The following is a 17,875-nucleotide window of genomic DNA, read 5'->3' as shown; positions in this document are numbered from 1 at the left end:
GGGGATCCCCCGCGCTGGGGGAAGGGTCCGAAATGGATCAAAATTTGTGTGTGGCTAGCATAATCCTCAAGGGAGTGGTGGGGGGACCCTAAGAAGATACCTTAACTCCAAACCTCAGATGCCCAGTCCCTTCTGAGAAGGGAAATTCCCCAAAGCCGGGGCGTCACCTGGAATAGGGTTGCTGACTATTTAGAATTTAGGTTGGGGAAGGGGACAGGATTGCCCAGACCCCGAGAAGGAGGCACGCCCTGGGCGGAGCGTAGAAAGGGGAGGTGGGCGGGGAGTGCTTCACCATCCCCCATCCTCTCCTTCCCTGGTCTAGCTCCTTGTCACTCGGCAGTGTTGAGGAACTGGTACAGGGTAGGGTAGGGAGGTGGGAGGAAAGGGGCGTGTGCCAGTCCTGGCGCGCTTTCGGGCAGGGGCAGGAGTGGTATAGCTCTCGCGCATTCCCAACTTTTCGGTGAGGGGTTGGGGCAGGGCGAGCTATAAAGGAGCGGACTGAGGAGGAACACCATGGCTGCGCTCCTGCTGCTACCCCTGCTGCTGCTGCCGCTATTTCTGCTGAAGCTGCTCCGGTGGCCCTGGCTCCGCTGGCTCATAGCGGATTTGGCCTTTACTGTGCGCGCCCTGCGATGCAAGCGGGCCCTGCAAGCCAGAGCGGCCGCCGCCGCTGCAGCGGACCCGAGGGGGCCCGAGGGCGGCTGCAGCCTGGCCTGGCGCCTCTCGCAGCTGTTCCGGGAGTGTCCTGGGCGCACCTTCCTCATTCACCAAGGCAGGCACTACAGTTACGCGCAGGCGGAGCGCGAGAGTAACCGAGTTGCGCGTGCCTTTTTGCGAGTGAGGGGCTGGAAAGAGGACCCTAACCTGGACGGAGGGGACGGGATGGGGGCTACTGAGAAAGGTGCAAGGTACGCAAGTGGCGCAGGGGACGCGGTAAGAAGCGAAGCTGAGCATGCACCGAGCAAAGGCGACGAAGCTGTCTCCGAAGGAGGGGATTGGGCCCCACTGGAGTCTGGGTCGGTGGTGGCATTGCTGCTCCCTGCCACCCCTGAGTTCTTGTGGCTCTGGTTCGGACTCGCTAAAGCGGGGCTGCAGGCCGCCTTTGTGCCCACCGCCCTGCGTCGGGGCCCCCTACTGCACTGTCTCCGGAGTTGTGGCGCTCGCGCCCTAGTTGTGGCGCCAGGTGAGCGCGGTTGTAAGTGGGCGTGGCACTACCTGGGGGTTCCGAGCTGGACTGGGAGTAGACTTTATGGTTCGGAAAGAGAAGCAGCGGTACCCACCGCATTCGGAGGGGGCGGGGCTGCGTGTCTCTGGAATTCGGAAGGGGCGGGGCTGTCCCACGGCTTCCTAAAAAGGAGCTAGAACCGGGATCTGTCCTAACTTATTGCCTCTTTCCACCTACACCTGGGACAGTACAAGAGGACCTAGTACGGAACAGTTTGAAAAGAGTGAGAATCAGGAGGCTTGAGCTGTAGGCTAAAGCTCTGCCTTTGATTGGCGGTGAGACTAAACAAATCACTTCATCCCTCTCGGCCTCGATTTCCTCACCTGGAAAAAATAAGAGGCTGGGCCGGATGACCTGTAGAGTCCGTTATTGTTCCCTTCAATCTCCCCAAACAGAGTTCCTGGAATCCCTGGAGCCTGACCTGTCAGATCTGAAAGACTTGCAGCTAAAATTATGGGTTGCAGGCCCTGGACCCCACCCTGAGGGCTTCAGCGATCTTCTGGCTGAGGCCGCTACGGAAGGGGACGGGCCGCTGCCTGGGTACTTGTCAGCTCCCAGAAATATTCTGGACACTTGTCTGTACATCTTCACCTCTGGAACGACTGGTGAGGCCCCCAGTCCCATTCCTCACTGCTGCATCCTGACTTGCAGGGGCGGGATGCTGAGAGCTGGGGAAGGAGAAAAGTTGCTGCAAGATCTCACCTTCCCTAACTCTCCAAAGCAACCTTCCTGAGAACAGCTTGTCTTTCCCCGTCTTTGTCCTGGCTGAGTCTTTTCCCTCCCCACACCCACCCCCCAAAGTGGGTTTTTCCTTTTGTTTCTTTGTGCCTTCCCAAAAGTACTTGTACTTCAGGATAAACAGTGGCCCTGGTGACAGAAGACCTGGGGTCAGTCCCTGCTTAGTAACCATGTGACATTGGCAAGTCACTTAAATTTGGCTTCAGTTACCTCATCTACAAAAGAACTAGTTGAACTAGTCAGTCCTGGGGCTCTTAGATCTAGTATTCTCATGGGCTTTCCCTCACCCTCCTTGCTGTTGATGTTCCTAGGCCTTGCTCTTTATGCCAGAAAGGTCAAGCACTCAGACTCTCCTTGTGATTTCTCCCCTTCAGGGCTCCCCAAGGCTGCTCGAATCAGTCATTTGAAGGTGCTGCAGTGCCAGGGGTTCTACCAGCTGTGTGATGTCCACCAAAACGATGTGATCTACCTCACCCTCCCACTCTATCATATGTCAGGCTCTCTGCTGAGCATCGTTGGCTGCCTGGGCATTGGTCTGTTACTCAGTTTTTCCCCTTCCTCCCTTACTGATACCCCACCATTCAGTACACCGCCAACCTGGGTGCTGGTCAGGGGAGGTGAGGAAGAACCTAGGGGGGCGGCGGCCATAGAGTCTGTGACCTTAGGAAACACTGATAGGGAAGGCAGAACCATACCCCTAGGACACAGGCTGAGAGCCAAAGGCTTACCAGCTAGACAGCTCTTTTAGAGCTCCCAGCTAAGGAAGTAGGGAGGAATGAGGAGCCATGGACCAGAGAGGAGAGGAGAGTCTGGAAACATTTTCCAGAGGAGAGAAGCTTGGGCAGAATTGAGAAGGGATGGGCTTTGTGGGAGGAGAGGAGGGGGAAAGCTTGTAGGAAAGTTCAGATGCAGGGTGGGAAGGAGGAAAGATTGTTGGCTGGAGTTGTGACTGAGGTAGAAGACTGCCCTTGACTGATAAGATTAAGTGAAGGTGAAAAAACATGAAAAAAATAAAAAAGATTTAGTGAAGAACAGGCTTCATTGATGTCTTCCACAGTGTTCTTTTTCCAGGAATCCCACTGCCCGCTGGGCACTGGGAGCACCTGGACAGTAGTGTCCAGGGAGGAAAGGAGTGAACTGGGATATTGGAAGTGGGGTCCTTTTGGAATAAGTTCGGCTTTCAGGGTGGGTATGGGTGACAGAAGGAAACAAGAATCCCAATTTCTTAGTGCAACTTTCTCCCTGGACTAGGGGCCACTGTGGTACTGAAGACCAAGTTCTCTGCTAGCCAGTTCTGGGAAGACTGTCGGGAGCATGGAGTGACAGTGTTCCAGTACATTGGAGAATTGTGTCGATACCTTGTCAACCAGCCACCGGTACTGAGGGGCATTGCAGACCCTTGAGACCTGGCCAGGGTGGGGGTGGGGGCATCTTTCTGGTTATAGAGAATAAGGGTATAGAGACACCACAGGTCTGGAATATGAATAGAGATTGGGTAGAAAAAGGAGGTCTGGTGGTGGGGAGAAGAGGTATCAGAAGTCCTAGATGGAAGGGTAAGAGTAGGAAGGCTCTGGATTTGGGGTACTTAATAGTATTGTGTTGGGGGTACATAGTCAGGATAAAGGCCAATGGTATTTACTCTCTTTCCTTTGCCTGTTGCAGAGTGAAGGGGAACGTAACCATGGGGTACGCCTGGCAGTGGGCAGTGGGCTGCGACCAGATATCTGGGACCGTTTTGTGAAGCGATTTGGGCCCCTACGGGTCCTGGAGACATATGGTCTAACGGAGGGCAATGTAGCCACGTTCAACTACATTGGATACCCAGGGGCTGTGGGGAGGTCATCCTGGCTCTACAAGGTGAGGAGGGGGCGCTATACAGGCCTCTTGGTTGGGGAGAAGGGGAAATACTGTGGGGAGGATGTAGGAAGAAGCGGGAGAATGTCTTCTGGAGGGCTTCTATTCCAACTTGTCTGTCATCCCTTCCCCCTAGCGATTTTCACCCTTCTCCTTGATTCGCTATGATGTGGCTTCAGGGGAACCAGTACGGGATGACCAGGGGCTCTGTGTCCCTGTGCCTACTGGTGAGCCCTAGGGAGCTGGGGAAGGAAGTAGTGGGGTTGGAAGCAGGATGAGGAACCTTGGGGTCTGTTGGGTAACCACCATGCCTGACCCCCGTGACCTCCCCAGGTGAGGCAGGGCTGATGGTGGCTCCAGTGAACCAGGGAGCCCCATTTCTAGGATACGCAGGGAGCCCTGAGCTGGCACAGGGGAAGCTGTTGCAGAATGTCTTCTGTCCTGGAGATGTGTTTTTTAACACTGGGGATTTGCTGGTCTGTGATGCCCATGGCTTCCTACACTTCCATGACCGCACTGGGGACACTTTCAGGTATCTGACTTGTACAGCCCCTGACCTCTAGTCCAACCCTACTCTTAAACCTCAAATCCTTAAACCATAACCTGAAAATCCCCTAATCCCTGGGCCTCTTGACCTATGAATTCCTGTAATATTCTAGTGCCTTAACCTTTGACCCCTGGTTGTTTAATCTACCTTCTTATTCTCTGATAAGCTTCCTTCAGACCTTGAATGTCTGTTTCTCTGTTCTTTGATAGGTGGAAAGGGGAAAATGTGGCCACAACTGAAGTGGCTAAGGTTCTAGGAGCACTAGATTTTCTGCAGGACGTGAATGTCTATGGAGTCACTGTCCCAGGTGTGCGGCGGGGAATGGAGGGCAGAGTATATCTGGAACCCCAAATTATGAATTCCAAGTATTGTGAGAGTTAAAGAAAGGCCATGTATTTAGAGTAGGACATAAGTAGTTCCTACTAAATGATGTGGCTCACCCTACTGCCTCTCCCATCCACGCAGGGCATGAAGGAAGAGCAGGCATGGCTGCCTTGGTTCTACGCCCACACCACACCTTGGACCTCAGCAGACTCTATGCCCACATAGCTGAGTTTCTGCCGCCCTATGCTCAGCCTCGATTTCTTCGGGTCCAGGTACTAGTTCTCCCTCTGCTCTTCCAGCACTCCCCTCAAAGGTCCTAGTTCCCATGAAAGGATTCTATCTCATCTCACAGAACTGAGAAGAATGTTCTGCCACTCCTCTCACCTTTCTTCTCTCAGCCTTCTCTTGTTACCCCCAAATCAACAGACAGATGCTGGTTCCTACATCTTCCTGTCTCTTTGTACGTAGCACTGTATGACCTTCCCTCGTTCGCGCCTCTCCCCATACCTAAACCGTTCTTCCTGAACCCCAAATCTGGGTATACAGAATCCAGCTCCTGGCTGAGTTGTCATAATTCTACAAATATTTATTAAGTTTCTGCTGTGTACAAGCGCTGATCGACAAACATGCAGAATTAGCTAGCACAGGGTGCCCAGCCTCATGGCGCTTAGTCTGGGGAATTATCAACTCATAGATAGCTTGTTTATAGATAGCTATTTCTCTTCCAGGAGTCTTTGGACACCACAGAGACCTTCAAACAGCAGAAGGTTCGACTGGCAAGGGAGGGCTTCAACCCAAGCACAGTGCAAATGCCACTTCATGTACTGGACCAGACAGCAGGTGCCTATGTACCCCTCACACCTGCCCGGTATGATGCCCTCTTGGCTGGACAAGTCCGTATCTGAATGCCCTGCTACACAGGCAGATGTGAAGAGGGGGCAGAGGAGGGAATGGGAAGGGGGACAGGGCCTTGGGGGTGTGGTTTTTTACATTGGGTTTTTAATCAGTATTTTGTAATAAATGGAGTTGAAAATTGATCTACTGTCTTTGTGTCTCCATACATAATAGTGTTATAGAAATGAAAGGTAGACTGGATTTCTAGATTACCCAATTCAACCCCATCATGTTAAAAATGAAACTTAAAGGGGGCAGCTAGATGGCACAGTGGTTAAAGTGCTGGCCCTGGATTCAGGAGTACCTGAGTTCAAATCCAGCCTCAAATACCTGACACTTAGTAGCCGTGTGACCCTGGACAAGTCACTTAACCCCCATTGCCCTAAAAACAAAAAAAGAAACTTAAACCCAATGAGAGTAAATAATTTACTTGAGGTCACACAGCTAGCAAAAACAGAACCAAGATTCAAATTTAGGTATTCTGGTCCCTCATCCAGGGCTTTTAAAAAATTTTAATGTTTTATTGATGCTTTTTGATTTTACATCAGCCACCCCAACCTCTCTACTGATCAGATTTGTTTCAGTTATCTCCATTCTCTAGAATTAATGTTGGTTTTTACAATTATTTTATAATTATTCAGTTTGACTTTCTTTTTAGTGATCTTTTCTGATTCTCCTCATTTTTTAATCCTATTAACTTCATGACCCTGTGCCCCATACTGTCCATGAGGTTTTCTTGGCAAAGATACTGGAATGATTTGGCATTCCCTTCTCCAGTGGATTAAGGCAAACAGAAGTTAAGTGACTTGCCTAGGGTTACAATCCAGACTTGTGAACTCAGGTCTTCTCACTCCAGGCCCAATGCTCTATTCACTAAGGCATCTAGTTGCCCCTCTGCTTGGTTTACTCTTTGTCCCCCATTTCTCTGAATTCTTCCATCATCATTCCTTACTGCACAATAATATTCCCTTCATTCATAGACCACTTTCTTTAGTCAGTCTTCAGCTGTTGCAGCATTCATTCATTCACTCACTTTCTTTTTTTTTTCTTTTTTTTGTTTTTGTTTGGGTTTTTTTGCAGAGCAATGAGGGTTAAGTGACTTGCCCAGGGTCACACAGCTAGTGTCAAATGTCTGGGGCTGGATTTGAACTCAGGTCCTCCTGAATCCAGAGCTAGTGCTTTATCCACTGTGCCGCATAGCTGCCCCCACTCACTTTCTTTGTTGTTGCAGCCACAATCCAATGCTTTTCCTACTTTACAACATGCCCTGTTGTTTGTCTGTCTCTGGTATGCACATATCTTCCCTTCCAGTAACCCCCCAATTCACTTCTGCCTAGCTTTAACCACAAGAACAGGGATCCATTTCCAAGTGATTACAGATGAATCCTGAAGACACTATTTACTAGAGCTCAACACTGATGACCCCAAGTGACTCATCTCATAACTCCTAGTGATTACTTATCTGGGTACATTCCTTTGTCCCACTCCTTCACTGAAGGTGGGAAATTCTCTGCTCTCAGGATTATGGGGGAAACCTTATTTCTGGGGATGTGTGAAAACCTGGAGGAAATGGCCCAAGGGAAAGGGACATCAAACTGCTGCCCCCCGGTGGCCACATATAGAAATAACTCCAGGGAAAGTGTCAATGAAGGAGTAGGACACAGTGGGATCTTAGACCCTGAGTAAAAGAATTTATTAAAAAATTAACTTTTAAAACTTTGAACGTAACCACAAACAAACATTTCAAGGCACAAAGAAAAACAGGGAATGAGTTATTGTGGGATGAAAAACGGAACTTATGTGATTTTTTCTTTAAATATAGTACCATGGAAAGAAATGTGGTGCTGTAGCCAGACCACCTGGGTGCAAATTCTACCACTGAATTATTAGCTGTGTGACCGTAGGTGCGGCGCCACCTCCCAGACCTCCTAAAGTTTTGTCATCTGGAAAATAAAGGTGTTGGATGACATGGTCACCAAGATCCCTTCTACTTCTGTGATTTTATTAAGTTTAACATAGGAGTAACAAATTGTGTCCATTTGTCTTGCCGAAGCACTTTTTTTCTTCTGTGCATTTAAAAAATGTTTTATTGATGCATTTTTCATGTTTATCACTACCTACTTATCTACTTCCTTTGTCAGGCACCCAGAGCAGAGTCTTCCCTTGTAACAAATATGTACGGTCAAGTCAGGAGAGAGAGAGAGAGAGAGAGAGAGAGAGAGAGAGAGAGAGAGAGAGAGAGAGAGAGAGAGAGAGAGAGAGGGAAAGAGAAGGAAAGGAAAAGGAAGGAAAGAAGGAAGAAAGAAGAAAAAAACAACCCTACATTAGCTGTTCATATCTGAGAATGCATGTCTGATTCTGTAATGTCTAGTCCATTACTGCTCTGCCAACAGATGGGTGGTATGTTTCATTAGTCTTTTGAAATTATGATTGGATGATGCTTTGGCTAGAATTCTGAGTTCCTTCAAAGCTATTTCCCCTCACGTTATTATTGCGGTCATCACGTAAATTGTTCTAATTCTACTCATGTCACTCTGCATCATGATGTTCATAAAACTTTTTCCTTATTTCTTTAAATCCACCATATTCATAATTTCTCATAACACAATACAATGCCATTACAAGCATATACTACAATTTGGGGTTTTTTATTTAGTTTTTAACACACTTAAAAAAAATTTTGAGTTCCATATTCTCTCTCCCTTCTGCCCCTCCCCCACTGACTGAGAAAGCAAGCAATATGATATCAATTATACATGTGAAGTCATGCAAAACATATTTCTATATTAACCATATTGCCAAAAAAAAAGTGAAAAAAGTATGCTTCAATCTGCACTCAGAGTTCCTTAGATCTCTCTCTCCAGAGGCATGTTCATTATGGGTCCTTTAGAATTGTCTTAGATCACTGTATGCATCAGAGTAGCTTGAGTCTTTTCCTAGTCGATCACCTTACAATATTACTCTTACTGTATATACTAAAATTTGTGATGGAGATCTATTTTGTTTGTCATTCTTTGCTACAACAAAAAACTGCTGCTATAAATATTCTTGTATATGTACATATTTTTCCTCTGTCTTTGACCTTCTTGGCATACGTGATTAATAGTTATACCAATAAGTCAAAAGATTTGTACAGTTTAGTGATTTTTGAGGTATAATTCCAAATTGTTTTCCAGAATGGTTAAACCAGTTCAAACTTACAACAATGTATTGATGTGCCCTGTCCTCCCTCAACTTCTCCCACGATGGCTATTTTCCTCTTTTGTCAACTTTATCAATCTGATGGGCATAAGCTATCTTATTTTTAATTTATCTTATTAGCAATTTGAAGTTTATATATATATGTATGTATGTGTGTATATATATATGAATATATATACATATATATACATACATACATATATATATATATATGATTGCCAAAAGCTTGCATTTCTTTGTTGGAGTGAAGGTGTTTGGGTTTTTTTACAAACCCTCTTTAATCTGACTCAAAACCCCAAAGAACCAGTAAGGAAGAGGTGAAAGGTGGGAAGCCACTCAGCTAGAGACCATTCCCCCCACACCCAACAAGTGACACCCAGTATGCATCCATTTAGATCAGAGGTTAAACAGTTCCCACAGGTCCCCAGAGTTAGGTTTTGACTGCCATCCCTATGATGAGATAGACAGAAGGGAAACACTCCAACTTCTGATCCCCCACACACATGAGGACCCAAATAGGACTTTCCTATCCAAGACTCTGGGGGGACCTGGAGTCAGAAAAACTCATTTTCCTAAATTCAAATCTGGCCTCAGACACTTACTAGCTGTATGACCCTGGACAATTCACTTGCCTCTGTTTGCCTCAGTTCCTCATCTGCAAAATGAGTTGGAGAAGGAAATGAGAAGGAAACAGCTCCAGTATCTTTGACAAGAAAACTCCAAATGGGGCACTCAAAGTCGGGCACAAGTGAATAATAACAACAAATCCAAGAATCTGAAACAGAGCTTAAAACTACCTGCCTCCTTCCTTCCTGGGAGGGATGTAACCCTCTTAGATTTATCAACATGTTGGTCACCAACCTGTAGCTTTGTGTCTGTAAGTTGTTTCTCAGTTGTGTCTGCCTCCCCAGGAGCCAGGTTGTTCCTATACATTCCCTACCCTTAGCTCCCAATTTTCCAGTACAATCTATTTCCTCCCTGTCTAAATCCTCCTGTCTCCTTCCTCTCTCCCATTCCCTCCAAAACCTTTACTTTGAACTTTATCAAATATGAAATCATTTTTGGTATTCGAAGTCCTCAATAGCCCGGCCCCCTCCCACCTTTCAAGTCTGCTTACACTCTTCCATTCTTATCTCCTGGCTCAGCTTGTTTCTACTGGCTAAATCCTGTACCTGGAATTCTTTCCTTTCTCATCTCTGTCTCTTGGCCTCTCTGGCTTCCTTCAAGTTCCAGCTAAAATCCCACTTTCTACAAGAAGCCTTTCCCCATCCTTACCAATGCTAGTGTTGTCCTTGAGATCATCTCAAATGTATATCCTCTACTATGTCTTGTTTTTCCATAGTTGTTTTCTATATTTCCCCCATTCGGCTATGACCCCTTGAGGACAGGAGGCAATTTTTGCCTTTCCTTGGTGTCCCCAGTACTTAGCACAATGCTTGGGGACTGAGTAACCAGCACAGGCACACTACACCCTTATAAATAAGGCTAACCTCTCAGATGGCAATGTTTTTTTGAATTGAGCTTAAGATGAAACCTTCCGATGTCCTTAACCTCCAGATCTATTTCAGAGAGAGTTGCTTTGGTTAGGGAAACCCCTGGGTAAGTCAAGTAAGATCATTATTTGGTTAGAAATGGAGTTGCTGCCTCTATGTCTTAGCCAGATCTCAAAACTGGTTTTTCCCCTTTCCAGGTAGCACCTTTATATCACAACCTCTGATTAATATTATTATTTTTGTTTAGTTATTTTTAAAATCTTATTTTTGTCAACTACATGCAAATTTTTAAACATTCATTTTTTTAATCTTTAGTTCTAAATTCTCACTCTTTCTCCTTCCCCCCACCTTGAGAAGGCAAGCAATTTGATATAGATTATACATGTGAAGTAATGCAAAACACATTTCCACATGTTATGGGCCCAGAGCACCCCAGAAGTTCTCTGGGGTACATCAAAGAATCTTCTCCTTGAGAAACTAAATCAAAGGACAGACACACCTAAAGAGATAAGTGGAACCAGATCAGACTGAACTAACTCCAGGACCATCACCCTTTATTCCAGTCTCCCCCACCGCTGGGGAGATAAAATTAGGTGTGGCTGCTGCCTTTGTGGCCTGAGGGGCAGAGAGATGGTTTGAGAAATCCGAAGACACCCCTCACCCAACTCCCCCAGCCACCACCAGTGGGGGAGGGTCCTCCCTCAATATGGGAACTTTGCACAGTCAAATGATCACCCCCATCAGTCCTCTATAAAAGTATCTGACTGTCTCTGGCTCAAGGAGATTGGTATCTCAGAGCCACGCTCTGTGCCATGCCTTTCTCCCCATGTGAAGAAGTCCAAGGATTTCTTTCTTGGTTTCCCTTCCCCAGCCCCTAAATAAACTACTATCTTTTTTTTTTTTTTTTTGGTGAGGCAATGAGGGTTAAGTGACTTGCCCAGGGTCACACAGCTAGTAAGTGTTAAGTGTCTAAGGCGGGATTTGAACTCAGGTCCTCCTGAATCCAGGACCGGTGCTCTATCCACTGCGCCACCTAGCTGCCCCGAGGATGTAATTCTTTAAAGAAGAATTCCTAAGGACCCCAAACCCCTACCCCTATCCCAAACCCCCTACCCTATTTTCCCCATGACATAACTGGCGCCCAATGTGGGGCCCAGGAAATTTCCTCTTTCCTTTTGGCACACAAAACCTGGAGATAGGAACCTCCCTTCTGGGTTTCTTTTCTCTTTCTCCCACCTGACTCAACCTCCCATTTGAGTCACAGAGAGGTAGAGACAATCAGCTTTTGCATGCAACAGCAGACGGGCAGCCTGAGTCTCCCTCCCCAAAAGCTCAGTCAGACGTCCAAACCACGCTCACACCCTCAGACTCTATGTTTCTGGGTAAGAACTTTTGTATTTGTGTGTCTATCTCTTGCCATCACTCGGCTCTTCCATGAGACGGGCAGCCAGCATCTCCCTCCCTTGAGAAAGCTCAACCTAAGGGCTGAACCACATTTAGACCATTCTCCTTAGACAGGACAATATCTGGGTACAGTCATGGGACAGAAAGGGAGTGTTCTGAAAGGTTCACCACTGGGGTGCATCCTAAGAAATTGGTATCTCAGAGCCATGCTCTGTGCCATGCCTTTCTCCCCATGAGAAGAAGTCCAAGGATTTCTCTCTTGGTTTCTCTTCCCCTGCCCCTAAATAAACTATTATCTTATTCAATTGGTTTTGTGTGCAAGAGAGTCTAATTCTTTAAAGAGGAATTCCTAAGAACCCTTACCCCAAACCCCTACCCCTTTCCCTAACCCCCTACCCTATTTTCCCCATGACACATATTAGCCATGTTGCAAAAGAAGACAAAAAAACTCTGAGAAAAATAAAGTTTAAAAGTATGCTTCAATCTGCATTCAGACTCCATCAGTTCTTTCTCTGGAAGTGGATACCATTTCTCATCTTAAGTCCTTCACAATTGCTTTGGATCATTGTGTTGCTGAGAATAGTTAAATCATTCAAAGTTGATCATCTTACAATATTGCTATTACTGTGTACAATGGTCTCCTGGTTCTGCTCATTTCACTTTGTATCAGTTCATATAAGACTTTCCAGGTTTTTCTCAAACTATCCTGTTCTTCATTTCTTATAGCCTAATAGTATTCCATTGCAATCATATACCACAACTTGTTCAGCTGTCCTTAATTCACTTTAGGACCTCCCCCTACCCCCTTACACCGCCCCCACACACACACATATGATAAATAAAATCCCATTACAATTCAATGTTGCTCTTTGCCTGATTATTCCTGCAAAATGCTTGGTTTAGCAAGGTCAGCTAAAGCTGGGGCTGGCACAAGATCTATCTCTTCCCTAACACTCTGTGGTTTCCCACTTCCCTTCCTTTAGTTCCCTATACTGAAATGTTTTCTCTCTCTTCTTTGCCTGCTGTCTTCTTAAGAATTTTTAAAAGCCTGACTCAAATGCCACCTCCTCTTTCAATCCCCTTTGGTAATCCCCTTGGACCTGAAACCTTCAGTTTATATACTTTATCTGGGTACTCTTTGAATTTCTCTTAGCCTAACACAATACTTTGCATACAAAAGGTATTTAATCAATTGATCAATAAACATTTATTAAGTACCTACTAAGTGCTAGGCACTGTACTAAATGCTTGGGGATACAAGAGGCAATAGACATTCCCTGCCCTCAAGGAATTTACAATCTGATCTGGCAACAACATATAAACAAATATATACAAAGCAAGCAAGCTATATTACAGGACAAATAGGAAATAATTAACAGGGGGAAGGAGTTAGAATTTAGGGGATGGGGAAGGCATCTGGTAAAAGAGGGAATTTTAGTGGTCATGATGTAGAGGCAGCTGAGTATAGGGGACAGAGCTAGGTTTGGAGCCAAGAAGACTTGGATTCTAATCCTATTTCTTTTTTTTTCTTAATAGTATTTGTTTTGTTTTGTTTTTAGTGAGGCAATTGGGGTTAAGTGACTTGACCAGGGTCACATAGTTAGTAAGTGTTAAGTGTCTGAGGCCGGATTTGAACTCAGGTCCTCCTGAATCCAAGGCCAGTGCTCTGTCCACTGCGCCACCTAGCTGCCCCTTCTTAATAGTATTTTTTTCCAGCTACATGTAATAATAGTTTTCAACATTTGTTTTTATTCAACTCACACATGTGCCCTCTGTCTAAATATACTCCATCCAGCTGCCCTAATAATGACAAAGTTCTCATGAGTTAAAAGTATCATCTTCCCATGTAAGAATGTAAACAGTTTAACCTTTTAATATTCCTTATGATTTCTTCTTCCTGTTTACCTTTTTATGCTTCTCTAGGGTCTTGTATTTGAAAGTCGAATTTTCTATTCAGCTCAGGTCTTGTCACCAAGAATGCCTGAAAGTCCTCTCTTTCACTGAATTCCCATTTTTCCCCTGAAGGATTATACACAGTTTTGCTGGGTAGGTGATTCTTGGTTGTAATCCCACATCCTTTGCCCTGCAGAATATCATATTCCAGGCCCTCTGATCTCTAGATCACTTAAACTTTATGTGCTTAAGCCAATTATCTTTGATTTATCTACTAAAGTCATACAAATGATGCCTTTTTCATTGGTGGAGGGAGTTCCTCACACTGACAAAATCACAGATTCTACCTGTATTACTGTACTATCACATGTCTACCCTTTCACACAGGAACTGAATATGTCAGCACTAATGAGGAATGTCCTTTTGGGGGGGGGGGGCAATGAAGGTTAAGTGACTTGCCCAGGGTCATACAGCTAGTAAGTGTCAAGTGTGAGGCCGAATTTGGAACTCAGGTCCTCCTGAATCCAGGGTCACTGCGTCACCTAGCTGCCTCAAGGAATGTCTAATGGGTTACACTCTGAATGAATGCTACAGCTGAGGAAGGCCCTTTAAAATCCAGTGTCCAAATGCCTACAGTTTTTCAGCTTTGTGATTGTAGAATGAGGCATTTAAGGTAACTTAGAAAACTCATAAAGTAACCAACCTCATCCTCCATTCCTATTTAGCCCCTTAAACTCCTGCTAGGAGCTTCCAGAGCTTAACACTCAATAAATACTTGATTGATTGACCAGAACCTCTCCATTTTATTTCATTCATTTTAGGTAATCTCTGGTTTTAAGATCTCAGTCTACGTAAGATAGATGTGTCTTTATGCCCAGAGCTAGTTTGGAAAGGAATTAAAAAAAAATTGTCCCTATCTGTCTAGTCCTATTTTCCATTACTCCCTTTCCTACATGTTTCAAAAAAATTTAGCTCTTTCCCAAACTGGACATTCTGTCTCCAGCTTTCTTGCATCTCTTTCCCCGATAAGCAAGGTTGTTGTACTGTTGTTCAGTCTTTTGGGATTCTTTGTGATACCATTTGGGGTTTTCTTGACAATGATACTGGTTTGTCATTTCCTTCTCCAGCTCATTTTACAGATAAGGAACTGAAGTGAACAGGGTTAAGGGACTTGCCCAGGGTCAGACACCTAGGAAGTGTCCGAGGCTGGATTTGAATTAGGGAAAATGATTCAGGCCCGGAGCTCTATCCACCTCGCTGCCCAGCTGCCTGTGCATGGGATGCACTCTGTCAGCTTTTCTTGTAGGAGCTTTAGTTTTCGGGCTCAGAGCTCAGGTGCTATCTCCATCCCCATCATCCACCGCAAGTCCCCCCCAAAAAATCCCCAAAAGTGTTCCCTGGCTTCTCAAATGTTCCTAACTAGCTGCTGTGACAGCTCATAACTTACAGGACCCCACAGACCGGGCCAGGGTTAAAAGGAGCTTTTTGTAACTGGGTGTGGCCTCCTCGAGGGCAGTGCAGTCTCCTGCCTCTTTTTGTACCGCCCAGCACTTAGCAGGAGCTTACTAAATATTTATCGAAGTTATTGTTATAACTTAGGGCCTCTCTTTTGCCTTCGTAGGCTGAGTCTTTTAAAATTTCTATCCCCAGTGCCTAGCAAAGGGAGCTCCGGGCGGTGTTCGGGGAGAGGCCGTTTGCTTTCCCTACCGCGCTTCGCACCTCTCCGATCACCCTGGCGTGGAGTGGTCGTGGCGGGCCACCCCACTTTGTGACAACCCCGCCTCGACCCAGGCAGAAGGGGAGAATGAGCCACCCGCTCCCACGGGGCCCCACCCAGCACTGGGCGCCAAAAGACAGAAGGTCGGGCGGGAAGAAGGATGGGGGAGGGGCGGGAAGCGGGGGGGGGGGTAGGGGTTGGGAAGTGGGGGAGTGTGGGGGAGGGACAGAAACATAAAATTAGGTCTGGAGGGGGAAAATGTCACAAGTATCTTGGAATGGAAAAGCATTCTTTTCAAAGATCTCTGCAAATGAGGTGACCGCGAGCCCGATGAGGGGGCCCAACCCAGTAGCCTCTGCTTGTAATCTTTGCACCCAAGACAAAATTCGGGTACCGAGGCTGCTACGCCGGCCCAGAGAGCAGCCCTGCGCGTGCGCGGGCGGGTGCGCGCGAGCACACTGAATCCTTGGCATCTGTCTGACTGACGGAAGGTGGGGCGGGGCCCTGGGGAAAAGGGAGGGAAGGCTCCCCCCTCCAGCCGTGCGTGTGTTATCTCTCCCCATAGGCCCATTTGGTTAGGGGCGGACCGCTTCAGCCAGTCCTAACCTTAGTAGAGCGCATGCGTGCTTGCAGCCGGCTGCCGTCTTAGTTCTGTATTCTTGTAGTAGATTGCACGTGAGGGGCGTTGCGCTATGCTTGGGGAAGGGGCCTTTTTTTATTAAGCTCCCCTAATGTGCCAGGCATTGTAAAAAGCTTTACACAAAATATCGTATTTTATGCTCACAACAGCCCTGCGAGTTTAAGTACTAACAGAGAGGTTAAGTGACTTCCCCAGAATCCCACAGTTAGGAAGTGGCTGAGGCCGAATTTGAACTCGGAACTTTTCCACTCCATGCATAAAGAATGAAAAAATGCTCATTCGAAAGGAGTTTACATTCTAATGGGAAAGACCCCATACATACAAGTATACCTGGTAAAATGTATATATAAAATACTGCATAAGTATATAATGTATAAATAAAAGATTTGGAGGGGAGGGCACTAGCATGGGGAGGAGAGGGGGAATCAGGAAAAGTTTCTGCAGAAATCGATGATCCAATATAACCCTGAAGGACTTAAGAAGATTGCAGCCCATCTGCAGAGAAAGAACTGATAGTATCTGAAAACAGATGGAAACACATTTAAATTTTTTTCTCCTTTTCCTCTTTGACAATTCCTTAGCCTGAAGTTTTGGGGGTTTTTGACTGTTTTCTCTCACAACTAGCTAATATGGGAATTTTTCCATGACTACTCATGTATAACTTATTTTGAATTGCTTGAGTTTTTGTGGGTGGGGGTGGGGATGGAGGGGGTAAGAGAAGTTGGAACACAAAGTTTTGAAAAAATTGATGTTAAAATTTTGTTTTTATGTATATTTTGGAAAATAAAATTCTATTCAAAAAAAAGAAGAAAAGAAAAGAAATTGATGCCTGGGGTGTAGCTTAAAAGAGAGAGAGAGAGAAATAAATAGCAAACAACGAAATCAATGTGGGCTGGGCTGGGAGGGACTGGGTAGAAACAAAGCATGAAGAGGGCCAACTTTGGGCAGCTGTCAATACCCTTGTCTACAAGGCATGGGAGTTTAACTTTTGTCATGGGCTTCTTTCATAATCTAGTGAAGCCTATGGACTCCTCAGAATAACGTTTTTAAATAACTGAAAGAAATTCTAAATTTCAGTTATAAGTTAATGAAAACAAAACTGTTATTTATTTATTTTTGCCACCCAAGTTCATGGACACGCTGGAATCTAGCCATCAGCTTTGGGTCCCTGAACCCTGGCTTAAGAATACCTACTTATGAAATGAAAGGAAGATCTGGGCCTACTTGCTTCACCAGGGGAGACTAGGACTCAACCCAAGAGTCCCATCTGAGTTACTGGAAATTTCTGTATTTCACCTTAGAGCTCCTCAAGTCCATTTCACTTCTGGAAACCAAATCCCTCACAAAATCCCTCTTCTTGTGCAAGATGATTCCCCATGGAAGGTATTCATCTGTCTTAGCTGTCTGGACATCCCCTTACAAATCTCTGTTTTCTGGGTTCAGATCTCTGAGTTCTGGAGGTCAGAGCTCAGTGCTTAAGGAAATCTGGGGAGGGATGACTTTGTAGTCTTCTCTAACACAGGTATCCCTAACAAGACAATCACCCACCCTCTTCTGAGAAATTATTTCTCTCATATCTAATAACTAATTATTGAATCAGGACCAAGGTTTTTCCCCTTTTCTACTTCCTCATCTAGAAACCTTGTGTGGGGAAGCTCTTAAAGATTTACTCAGGCCAAGATCTAAACAGACAGTAAAATAAATTTGAACTTTAGACTAATAGGTGCATTCCTATTCTTTGTGTTTTGCTCAGACAGGTCTGGGAAGTGTTCATTCTCCCTTTTGTGGGACAGGTGAAATGAAAATTGATGTCTCCTTAAGTCAAGATGTGGATGATCCAAGTCACATACCCCAAGACCCTCATTTTAATATCTAGCCCATCTACCATTATGATGTTCATTCTCTTGTTGATCAGGGTTGATTTTCACCCTTAGGTGCACTCCTT

The 17,875-nt window shown here is 45.7% G+C and overlaps 1 protein-coding gene across 1 annotated transcript; it reads left to right on the top strand.

Annotated features, from left to right (window-relative positions):
• Positions 1 to 353: 353 nt before the first annotated feature.
• SLC27A3 (solute carrier family 27 member 3) lies at positions 354 to 5,672 on the top strand. The gene is made up of 10 exons (XM_044004952.1): positions 354 to 1,183; positions 1,621 to 1,830; positions 2,338 to 2,496; positions 3,215 to 3,339; positions 3,626 to 3,820; positions 3,954 to 4,044; positions 4,151 to 4,349; positions 4,574 to 4,671; positions 4,830 to 4,960; positions 5,417 to 5,672. Exons 1-10 carry the CDS (start codon positions 514 to 516, stop codon positions 5,591 to 5,593), a joined length of 2,055 nt encoding a protein of 684 aa, XP_043860887.1. The 5' UTR covers positions 354 to 513; the 3' UTR covers positions 5,594 to 5,672.
• Positions 5,673 to 17,875: the final 12,203 nt, after the last annotated feature.

The sequence above is a fragment of the Dromiciops gliroides genome, chromosome 4 (genome assembly GCF_019393635.1).
Source record: "Dromiciops gliroides isolate mDroGli1 chromosome 4, mDroGli1.pri, whole genome shotgun sequence".
NCBI classification, from domain to species: domain Eukaryota; kingdom Metazoa; phylum Chordata; class Mammalia; order Microbiotheria; family Microbiotheriidae; genus Dromiciops; species Dromiciops gliroides.
This window is presented reverse-complemented; position numbering and strand designations above follow the sequence as displayed.